The following is a 12,389-nucleotide window of genomic DNA, read 5'->3' as shown; positions in this document are numbered from 1 at the left end:
GAATATTCCATCACATAAGTATTTAATTTGGTCTGATTTTATAATGCAGGTCTCACTATTGATATTGCTGTCCATGAAAAGGGTTAGCTTATGACTAACCTATTCATATTATGAATATTAGAAGAAAACATTATATATAACCAATACAGTAAATGTATTTTTTGTAAATAATAATAATTTCTTTGTTCTGTTTTACTATATTTTACAGAAGATTAAAAATAAACATTTTAATGTTAGGTTTGTTTAAAGAAGAGCCCTTACCACTAGCATATACAATACAACATTCTTTGCCTCCAACGTGTTACTTGCAGGACAGTATAGCATCCTTTTGAAATCCTCTCTTAATGTTTTGTTATTGTTTGCTTAGCACTGTTATATATTGCAGAGCTTGGCAGGGAGTATTTATTGCATCATAACAAAGGGATAAGGAACTTGTGTCATCTCCTTGTCTTGCACAAATGTTACATTAAAAGACAGAAGACAGAGGAAGGACACAGGAGAAAGAAAGGACAGCAGACCGTTTAAAGGTAGTAAGTGTAGCAGTTGTATTACTTACATTGAATTCTGCATATTACACATTTCTCTGCATCTACAAGTATCAATTTATCTCATCGACATCTATCTATCTATCTATCTATCTATCTATCTATCTATCTATCTATCTCTGAATCTCTCCCACAGTTCTACATATTGCACATATACAGTAGCACTGCATACTCCATGTAACAAATTGCCCTGCATGCTACTTTTAGGTATGTGTTACCTACACTGTTATGCATCCCAGCAAATCTGCTGGTTAGGGACTTATCCCCATTTACCTTTATTATATATTTATACCTCAGACCAAAGAGATGGGCAATCTGCAAGGAAAGTGGGATAGGGGGTTATAGTTTAAACAAATAACTTTCCTTCAAAAAAACAAAAAATTACACTTGGGATATATGGTAAAATACATAAAATGTATTCAAGAGCAATGTTGTAAATGAAAAGTAATTTCAAATACATGCTGCAGGACAAGTCACTGAAGACTCGGTTCAGTTACAATGCCTTGGCTGATCAACTTTCTCATGGGTAAGTTACAACTAAATATTCTTTTACCCTGACTTTTTGACAAAGGAAAAGTTTTCATGCTGTCTTTCTCTGCCAAAGTGAAATGAAACACCCACCATATACAGTAATGGATAGTGTCAACAAGTGCCCAAATGATCCAGCTACTCCATAAAGGGCAACTCCACTCAAAAAAATTCTTTCCTAATTAAAATCTCTATGCTAGGCTCTACAACGGGAATATTTCTTGAACTAAAAAGTCAGCCTAAAATTGTTGGTTGTATACTAAAAATATGCTGTAGTCGCCATTTTTCAGATGTTGTAAGTAACTGACAATCATTGGTAACATCTGTAGCCATGCATCTAAGTGTGGTCTACAGTTTGATTCTATGGTTACAGATGTTAATAAGGAAGGTCATTTTTTTCACAATCTATCTGTCAAATTGCAACAACAGTGTTTCTAAGTTTTCAATAGGTAATTGTAGAAGTCTTATTTTATGTGTCAGGGGTCCTTGCAGTAAGTTGTAGTACCAGGCATAGTGATTTTAATTAGATAAAAATATATTTTAGTTAAGTTACATTTTAATGTTTTGAGAGTGACTTATATTACATTTTTTTTCTGACAAACAACAATTGAAAACTATAATATGACACAATATTTATACATTGTTCTGTGTTCATAAATTGCAGACTTAAAAAAAGCACTTTTTCAGTGTTTATAGCTTTATTTTATCAGTGGCATTCTATGTATTCACAAGTCTGCGCTGTGATACCAGTCCCTGCACTTCGCAATGACTCTAGCAGCTATGCTGTGGATGGTTAATACCTCATTATGCTTCTCTATTGAGAATCACAGTCTAAGATGTGTCCATGTCAGAGGGTGTTACCTCATATTTACTCCTAGTCCTCATCATCATCATCATCACCATCATTTATTTATATAGCGGCAACATATTCCGTAGCGCTTTACAATTGGGGACAAACATAGTAAACTAATAAACAAACTGGGTAAAACAGACAAAGAGGTGAGAAGGCCCTGCTCGCAAGCTTACAATCTATACATCTATACTTGTATACTATACATCTATAATCCTATACATCTTTACTTCGTTTTAAGATCAAAGTACATTCTATCCATATTGATCACTTTTTGCTTACCTCCGAACTGATTTTGGAGGGACATCCAGATTTTCAGACTGAAGAACGGGTGAGGCTTACAAGGAATGTGGGTGGAGTTTTACACAAATTTGCCCATTTGTGAACATCATTTGGGTGGATCGGGGAGGGGTTTATTTTGTCCCACTAGCAGGATTCAAAATGTGGGATGTATGCTTTTTGCTACAATACAAAAGGGGTATGTACATTCAGGGTCTGATGTTGAGTTAGGAGCAAAGCAAAAAAAAGGACCAAAGTTGCACCTTGGCAAAATCATGTTGCATTGAAGTGGTAGGTAAATTTAAAATGTGGGGGCAGATTTATATTTGGGATAGGGCATGTCCTAGATCAACTTTAAATTTCAGTGTACAAAAAAGATGGCCAGTATTAGTGTGCTACAGTCTTTCCCCCCTTGTATTGTAACATGGTTTGTGCAAAAGATAATGTACTCCTTTTGTTTTGCTTTGCTCCTAACTCAGCGCTAGGCCCTCAATGTATGTAATGTGGCTTAAACGGTATCCCCAACTTGTTGAATTGTGGTGGTGAAATATTTGACATTTTTACTGTTCACAGTGGTCCTCTTCAGCAGCTTCTCCTCTATCATAGCGCCAACCCAATACGGGTTGAAAATAGGGTATGGGGATGTCCCACTCTTTGGATAAGGATGTCTCAGCATTCTGTCCTGCACTGGCTTTATGCTGAATGTACGAACTTTGGCCATGTACAGTCTGGAGCCAACACAGAAAAGAATGCTAGAATATACTTACACAGAGATCAGGAACATTCCAGAGCTCAACGTTCACACTGTGTGGTGGTGACGTGCAAACTAATGCATTTCAGCCGCTAGTGTCTTCAAGCCATGACAGAGAAAGTCTCAAATTAGACGGTTTAAAGGCTGCTGTCATGAGCCAGACTTACATTGGTCGATTGAGCTACTCTTTTGTGCCTCTGCATCTCTGCCTGGTTCTCTTATCCGCGTCCGTTACAGGCTGCCATGTCAGATATGTATGCGTGGGAGTGTGTGTGCATTGTTCTCTTACAGTTCTCTCCCCCTGTCCATTCATATCCTTATTTAAACTTGTTCTTTGCACAGTTTGGGATCCAGAGCATTTATTACTGATACATTAAGTGTCTTCTAGCTCCCTACAGTTTATACTAGTATTCCTTTTGTCACATATCCAGTGCTGTATTCCATCTGCTGCTACATTCCTGGTTCTGTTTTCATGCTACAGTAGTACCAGTGGTGGCTTCCCGCTACCTTATTACCAGTGCTGAATTCATCTGCTACTACATTCTTGATTCTGTGTTCACGCTATCATATTACCAGTGCTGGCTTCCCGCTACCTTATTACCAGTGCTGCATTCATCTGCTGCTAAATTCTTGGTGTTGCCATTTGCTGTACTTTCTTCACGTGTTGCTCTATTGCTAGAGTTACTTTTATCCCCATGTATTAACCACGATCAGGACCCATACCAGGGACTATGACCTGTGTGGTGCATACAGCCAAACCCATACCTTCTAGCGTGGATTCCTGGTGAAGATCGGTGTCATGTTAGACTCCGCGCCCTGGGTTTGGGTAGCGCAAACTTGAGCTGGTTCAGGATCTTTAGCATTGTGATTTCTGATAGCTGCTAAAGAGGACACTAATGGTAGCAAGTATAACTTTTAAAAATTGTATAAATATACTATTTTATTGTTTGTGAACTTTTTATTCTTTTCTTCAAAAATATACTTAATAGATTCAAATGCTATTATTTTTAGATCCTGCTTCCCTTAATTGGTTAGATACACTCTTTAGCTCAAATTTCTAGGTGGGTTTCTTGCACCGAGCTAAGAAAAAGGAAGACTGATTATTATTTTGCAATATTAGATACATCTACTATTCTATATTCTATATGAAATATGTGTGGCTAGTCTGTGTCCAAAGTAGTTATTAAATTCTGTGTCCAGACAACTTATTCAATTCTAAGTTTTTGGGGGGTTTTGCAAGGTCACTCCTATGTGTGACTTTACGAGGTACATTTATTGAATCTTCAAAAAGGCAATGTTGCCCATAGTAACCAATCAGATTCTAGCTATATTTTTACAGAATGTACTAGATAAATGGTAGCTGGAATCTGATTGTTCGTTATGGGCAACAACCGCCTCGTTTCCTTCAATGGTTTGAGTAATTTTTTTCTTTTTTATGTGCAGTGTGCTATGTATTATATATTTTTTTTAATTCTAGTATTAACAGCTTTAGTCTTTCAGGATACAACCTGGACTTGCTGTATGTTTTGATACAAGCACTTCAATATAATTGTGTTGTAATTTTCTACATTTTAATTAGAAAAGTGTTGTCTAATTCTTGTCTTATCTCTTGCAGTGATTCTATTTGGAAACTCAGTTATGGTGTACACAGGTAATGTAAAATTTCTTACAAAAAATTAGAACCCTCACTGTATATACCACAAACGCCTGGTACAGTAGGAGTAGAGATGAGGGAAAAGTTTTGACCAATAGTGCTAACAGGACCAACAGTAAAGAAACAAGGTGATACAATTTGAATATAACTAACAAATAGACCAAAGTGGGGTTGGTACATGGTCAGGTAACATAGAAATACAGTGGCAATTAAAGAATGTCCTACTTACATTTGTGTGAACCACTTTGGTCAACAACTTATAAAGCCTTCCTGCTTTGCACATATTCCTTATACTTCAGTAGTAAATGTATCAAACCTTTTAACAACCAATACGATTATAATTACCATTTTCTAGATAAATAATAGCTAGAATCAGATTGATTGCTATGCCACACCTCCAATTTTCTTTTTCATCAGATTTGATGCATTTACACTTAAGTGTTTTAAGTGTGTCTTGAAAAAATACAGTTCTTCAGAGGTCTCAGTTCCTCTACTTATAAGCAACCATACTATTTATCACCCACATTTAATTTATTTTATTTTCACAGTATTTGTACACTCTGCACTACATCTACATCACCCTGCGCTTCTTACAACCAGTATTTGCTCCCCTGTGCAGTTGAAGTCATACACTAAATCTTCTGTAGATGATTGGCAACTCAATATAGCATTGTTGGGCTCTTCACAACCTTCATTCTCATATATATAAGGCTGGTCCACTGTACAAAATAAGAACATGAGTCTTGAATTTCCTTTAGGATAATTCGTTTTGATTGTAAGCTTTAGTTTAAGGCCCTCTCACCTTCTGATTCCATGCACCTGTATTGTTATTGTATATTTAATATGCCTATTTTATCACACAGCATTGCAAAATATGTTAGTGATATATAAGAAAGGAAGTAGTACAAAATTTCAGTCATCCTTTAAGCCTTGACCTGGAAACTGTATTATTATTAATATGTTACTTTGCAATTGATTGGGGTGCAATGGGACCCTAATATTCTACGAGTCTCTATCGCCGAGGAATTTACTGCGATCACCAGTGTCAGAAGTAGAGTATTTCAGCAGTAGCAATTATGGCCAATAATATGTACAGCAATAGTAGTAATGCCAAATAATATGCCAACCACCAGCAGCAATAATGCTTAGTAATATACCAGCAGTAACAGTAGTGCCCCCTAATAACTTACCTGTAAACATAATGGCCACGAGTTTACCATCAATAATAGTTATTGCCAGTTATATACTACTATAAGTAGCAATGCCAGGTAATAAACCACCTGTACCAGTAATATCCAGCAATATGACAGAAGACAAACTAATAGTAATATGCAATATGTAACATTCCCAAGTCAAATACCTCCAGTAGTAAGTGACAATCAGTAGTAATCTCCCATAATATATCAGTTGGATTAGTGCCCAGTAATTTGTACAGTGATCAGCAATATGATGTTATGCTAATAAGTAGGAAATATTTTTAAAAAGCGACATTAGGTGTGACACATACATAGATTATTATTGGTTATGTATTTTATTATTATTTGTTAACCAATATAAAAAATGCTTGTTTATTTCTAAAAAAAAAAAACAAATCCTTGAATAATTTAGTTAAGGCCCTATAGAATGTGAACATTTTTCTTAATATAGTATATTAGCAAATGCAACATGATGCAATGTTAGTCAAATTATACTTAATTATATTAAATTATTAGCTAAAAATCACATTGGATGATACTTATACTTAGGTAAATGAGGATTGTATATTCAATTGTAGAAGAGTAGATGGGGCCTTTTTGCTTAGTAAGGCAGACAGATTGCTGTTCTTATCATTGTCAAGAAACAACCAAAAAACTGCAAAAAAAAACCACAACTAAAGTATTATTATTATCCTTTATTTATATGGCGTCACAAAGGGTTCGCAGCGCAATACATAGCGCATGGACAAAACAGAAACATCATACAGGGCAGTACAAACAACAAAAACAAAGTACAATTAAACCAACTCAGGTGAGAACGGGTGCACAGCGAAAATGGCTGTGCTGCATTCCGCATGGCAAGAAACGAAATCTCCGCCTCTTTATCTCAGCCTCTCATAGTCTTGCTCTGCAAAAAGAAATCTAATTTGTGCTCTACTCATTAAAACAAGGCACATGGGAGAATGTTCTTACTCTAACTCCGCTATTCAAACCAACAGACTTTGTGTCTCGGCAGGTTTGCTCTTCGTAAATGAGGCCCAGCAAGTACACAGACTGGTTTCCTTTTGTGTGGTTTATGTGTGTTCTTGCTCTTTAACCCCTCTTGTTTTTCTTTTTTACGGACTTGTTTCTTGACAGCTCATTCGTGTGTGGTTTACACGGAAAAGTAATGTATCAGGCTGACACATAGTTTAAGATCAGTAAGAAATCTGAATATTCTGATGCCATGTTTCCTCTTTTGGTTCTAAGAGGAACCAAATCTAATCTATTACGAAATGTCCTAATTATCATGATGAATTTGCAAAAAGTCATAGTTAACCCTCTGTGATTCTCCTAAATCTGTTTTAAATCTGTTTTAAAAAATAACACACAATTTACAGAATAGATTCAAAGAAAATTAGACAAACTAAAACTAAATTCAAAAGTATAATTCAAATAATTATATAAGCATTAAGGTAAAATGCACTGTTCCATGTGCATTATCCTTCCACCCCATAAAATTAGAGATGAATAAATGGATCCAGCACTGATTTGTATTCCCTTTTTTGACTTCAACGACCATTAAACCTAAAAATGAAAATTTTCCGATATGAACCATGAAGGTAAAATACAATGTCCAGTGTTACACTGACTTTACTCTGTATATCTGGTATAAAGTAAAGTATTACTTCCACTCTCTATTACAGACTCTTATCATATTATTATTATTATTATTATTATTACAGATATTATTATTAGTGTTTATTCTGCAGCGCTGTACCAGGCGGTAGTACAAATAAAGTTAACAGTGCACATAAAAAGTTCAGAAGTGGAACTGAAATGCGTGGGTAAAAAATTCAAGTAGTAATGCAAGACGGGTAACAAAAATCAAGTCATATTACAACAGGCAGTTATGAGAATGGCAAGGGTAGGTGACACGGGAGGGGAAGTGAGGGTAGAAGGCTAGAAGAGGAAGGAGGGCCCTGCTTATGAGAGCTTACAATCTAATTGGGAAGGGGATGGATAGGAACAATGAGGGAGTGACACTTAGGAAGAAGGAAGGGAATGGTAGGGAGGGGTTAGGTAGCAGTCTGGTACTCTTTGGTGAACAGGTTAGGTTTTGCATTTGAAGTATTGGAGAGCCTGATAGGGGGTGTTCCAAAGATGGACAACAGCACAGGAAAAGTCTTGGAGGTGGGAGTGAGAAGTGGTTATCAGAAGGGAGGAGAGGCGGTGGGAGGAATTGTGGAGGGAGATTGGATTGGACATGTATGAGAGAGAGGAGTGGGCAAGATATCTGTAGGTGAGGGCGACACATTTGAATTGGATTCTAAAGGGGATAGGAAGCCAATTTATGTATTGGCAGAGAGTGGAGGCAAAGCAGACAGAGTGAGAGACAGATACATCTTATTGCAGCATTAAGGAGGGATTTAGAGGAGAGGGGTCGGTGAGGAGGAGGTCAGATCAGAGAAGGTTGTAATATTCACGGAGAGAGAAAGAGACTGGACTAATGTTTTGGTCGCATCAAGGGAAAGGTAAAATCCTGGCAATATTCGGGAAATGGAAGTGACAGGAGTGAGAGAGGGATTGGATGTGGGAAGTGAATGAGAGAGAGGAGTCAAAAGTGACTTGAAGAACTGAGGCAATGGTATTGTCAACAACAGTAAGGGAGAGGTGTGTGGGGGGATTGACTTGCGAAAGATGGAAGACAGTGAGCTCAGTTTTGGCCATGTTTAGCTTGAAACAGAGTAGTTACATCCAAGAGGAGATGGCAGAGAGACAGTGGAAGATAGGTAGAGTTGGGTATCATTGCTGTAGAGGTGGTACTGTAGACCGAAAGAGCTGATTAACTAAATAGTTCATTAAAGGGAAGGGGTGAAAGGGACAATCTATTGTTTCAAAAGTGCTAAGCACACCTCTGGGGTGTATCCATTTTGATTTGGTTATACATCTGTTCCGAATTCCACCACTCCAAATTTGGGAGGTATGGAATACTAATGGGGTCTGATACAATTCACAAAGTTGAGATATCACTATCTTTACCTCTATGCATTAATCAACAATCTACACAATGCATTTCTGCAAACCAACTCTGTTTTTGCTCTGTTAGACAAGGACTCATCACTTACAACATTGCAAACTGCTGCAGAGGAGTGAAATACATATTTATCTAAGTCCTAAACAAGTAAATGAGGTGTTCACATATATTTTAGTTTAGCATAAACACTCCAGCTATTCCAAGTATATATTTCAGCTCAGTAATACCAAGCCTTTAATTATATTACTGTGTATAATCTATAGTGGCTACTCATGCTTGTAATAAAGCTAGAAATATAGAAATGTATCTGTATTTATGGTTTTACATAGCTCATTAGGGCTATCAGAAGTGTAAACCCCACTGCAGGGGTAACTGCCACAGTGCTATGATGGTCAGTGCAGGCACTACGTTCCACAGCAGCCCTGAAACCTGGAAGAGGAGGAGCAAAGTTCAGGAGCTGGAGTGCAGGCCTTTGGTGCCAGAGAATCTAGTGGCACAGTGATGAGAGTGGCTGCATTAGGGTCGGAGAGTAGAGTGACAGTTATCAGACCCCCAAGGGGAGTGCTGCCTGGATACAGAGCATGCAGCATTAGCTATGGATGTGGGAAGTAAGAATTTTGTCATCATCCCACCTTCTGTTGAAGAGTAGAGACAGCCAAGACACTAAAGCTGAATAAAAGAGGGCTCTGGGGAAGCCCTGTGCGTACCTGCTACAGTGGCCTATCAAGCTAGTCCATCATCAGAAAGGAAAACTGCTGATGCTGGTGAGTGCTGTGTGAACAGAGAGGACTTCAAGTAGGAGTAGGCATGGCTAGGAAAATAGTAACAGTATTCCAGCTTTCAGGAGTCACAGAGTTGACAGATAAATGTACCCTTGTGTAACATATGAGCTGGTGTCATACAAAAGAGACTGAGCTATATAAAAGCCTATTTCATATATCTAAGTCCAACCACTCATATACACCAGCAAAAGAAATGTGATATCCTATACATAAAGTTTCCTTGGATAGGTTACTGGAGAATACAGAATGTAAACTGTCAGGTTACCTGGTATTTCCAGATTTACCTGAATAACTACAGACCATATACATGTTCGATATCTTCACATGTAACTGTCTTCTCTCTTTTGTCTTCTCTCTTCCGTTCTCTATTCGGATTTCTTCAGTGCATCTATAAAATCATTTCAGTGCAGGGAAACTAGCCTAGAGTTTGGTAGGGGAGGATGGTGGCAGGTGAGGGAATATCTGGCAGTCGGGAGCAGAAATGTGCTAGTGAGGCCAGTGCAGCATGGAGAGACTGGCAGGAAGGAGCCGGAGTGTGGCATATGGGGTGTCTGACTGTAATGACAGGGAGAACATATAGATATAAGGGGGAGCACCTCAATGTACAGTCTGTGGGGGGGGGGCATATACATATAAGGGGGAGCAGCACACTGTACAGCAGCCTGGGGAGAAAACATATAGATATAAGGGGGAGCACCTCAATGTATAGTCTGCGGGGGGAGGCATATACATATATACATATAAGGGGGAGCAGCACAATGTACAGCAGCCTGGGGAGAGAACATATAGATAATATAGATATAAGGGGGGGCAGGTCACTAGATGAGAGGCAAGGGGTCCTCAGGCACTGGGGCCAACCTACTGGTTCCATGTGCTCAACAGACTTTGTACAATAGACAAACTGTACAGTGAGCTCAAGGATACAGATGACCAAACATTTTGCAGTCCCCCCCTCACACCCCACTCCAATATCTGATCTCCTTAGTCACCAAAGCTTTTTTTTAACCAAAATTTAATGTTGCTTCAGAGTTAATGGAGCATGTTCAATAGATAGTATGCAACTGTGTATTAAAAGTTTCTAGTATTTTTTTGTTATATTTCAGATGTGATTCTTGCTAGATTTTGTTGTAAATTGCATTTAATTTTTTTTTATTGTATCCTCTGTTTTAATAGTGTATATATAAATTAAACATAATGTAAATATTTTAGCAACTGCTTGGTTTCAAACAGCTCAATTAGAAACATGAAGCCAGTTACCTCAGCCTAGGTATAGAACAAATTAGATGTTTCTTCTGCAGGCTAAATATTGAAACTTGAAGGCATTGCCGGAACATTTGGTGCACTAGATATAATAATTACTCTTTGTGCTCCAAAGTTACCCTCTAACTGTTTAAATCTAAGCACACTAACAAATTTCTCATTCAAAATAACTCACACTCTCTTTCATACACACACACTGACAAACAAACTCCCTTACACTTACCTCTTCCTGCTGTGCTGTCTCCATCTTCCTCCATGGCTCTGGCAGTGTAGGTAGAGGATGTGTCCATACTCCCATTGGCTGAGTGACTGTGTGATATCATTCAGCCAAACAGAGCACAGCAGATATTGCTGAGGAATTCTTGTCTGAGCAGGAAAGTCTCCAGTGTTAGAACACTACTCTGTTGGAGGCACTCCGACAGTGGGGCCCGCAGTGGATTTTCCCAGTATCCCAGTGGGTCAGTCTGATCCTGCGTTTAAAGTTAAAGCAATTTTGGGTTACATAAGTTATCTGAGAGGGGTGCAAGGGCATTTCATCATAAGCTCAGTTGTTGCTAGATTTTATTTCACAGAGCTTACTCCTTATTTGTAATCTGTCTGCATGGTGTACTATCAGATGTAATTCAACCTTAAAGCAATTAAAATTAAGAAAGGATGAAAAGCACAGTATTCATTTTTAGTCACTTAATTTAAGTTTTTGCTAAGAATCAAGTGATCTGACTTGTGATCTGATCAGCTGCTTTAGTTTCACATAACCACGGTCAGTTATAGACCAAGTGGTGCCCAGGATGAAAAGAGCATTTCACAACCCTTTCCAAATAAAACACAACTATCACAGGACAGTGGTTTCAGCATTCCAATTATTATGTAATGTAGGGATATATATATAGACTAGGGCATTTTCATTTTTTATCGCATTGATAAGGAATGAAAGATCGAGCATTTATTAAAAGTGTTCTCCCGAAGCAGCAGTCATGATAAAACAGCTGTCCCAGCAAACATCTATCTCCTATCTTCTTTATGGTCACTATCGTAAAGTGACCACATTTGCGATAGTAACTGGAGGGCAGAGCAGGTAAAATGTGGTGAGTGATCCGAAGATCCATCGACCGCAATGCTCTCCCCATAGGCTTCAAGGCTAACACTATCTTCAGATGCTGTTAGCCGTCGGACACAAATTCAAAATCAAAGATTTTCGGAACTTGCTAAATTATGCAAAATAGCTGTCCCCATAGAAACCTATGGGGTCTGATTTTGCATTCGAAAACAGTGGGAAAGCAGCAGATTTCTCTGATATCTGCTGCGATCCTAAAGTTATAAATAGAGGGACTACTAAAAATTGCAGTGGTTTTCAAGGGATTAGGAGCTTGTTAAATAGGCCCCTTAGTCCTTAAACCATACAATGATATTAAAATTTGCTACTCAAGATAAAGTAGCAGTGCATCCACTTAATGTTGCAACATCACTGCTAATTGAAATAGTATCAGAGCTTGAGAAGGATAGGGGTGCAATCTCATCTTGTTTGGGG

General features: G+C 38.0%; 1 protein-coding gene across 2 annotated transcripts in view; it reads left to right on the top strand.

Moving 5' to 3' along the window:
- Window positions 1–422: 422 nt before the first annotated feature.
- The window catches only part of LOC142158322 (Fc receptor-like protein 5), a 33,711-nt gene continuing 21,744 nt past the window's right edge, over window positions 423–12,389 (top strand). The window contains exons 1-3 of one of the 2 annotated variants that reach the window (XM_075212196.1): window positions 423–527; window positions 1,013–1,071; window positions 4,569–4,604. In XM_075212196.1, coding sequence (XP_075068297.1) covers window positions 1,044–1,071; window positions 4,569–4,604 — 64 coding nt within the window. In that variant the 5' untranslated portion in view covers window positions 423–527; window positions 1,013–1,043. Of the gene's footprint in view, window positions 531–1,012; window positions 1,072–4,568; window positions 4,605–12,389 lie in introns of both variants that reach the window. The other variant, XM_075212206.1, reaches the window with a different exon arrangement.

Source organism: Mixophyes fleayi, chromosome 1 (assembly GCF_038048845.1).
Source record: "Mixophyes fleayi isolate aMixFle1 chromosome 1, aMixFle1.hap1, whole genome shotgun sequence".
In the NCBI taxonomy this organism is placed as follows: Eukaryota; Metazoa; Chordata; class Amphibia; order Anura; family Limnodynastidae; genus Mixophyes; species Mixophyes fleayi.
Note: the sequence above shows the minus strand (reverse complement) of the source record. Positions and strands in the feature narration are given on the sequence as shown.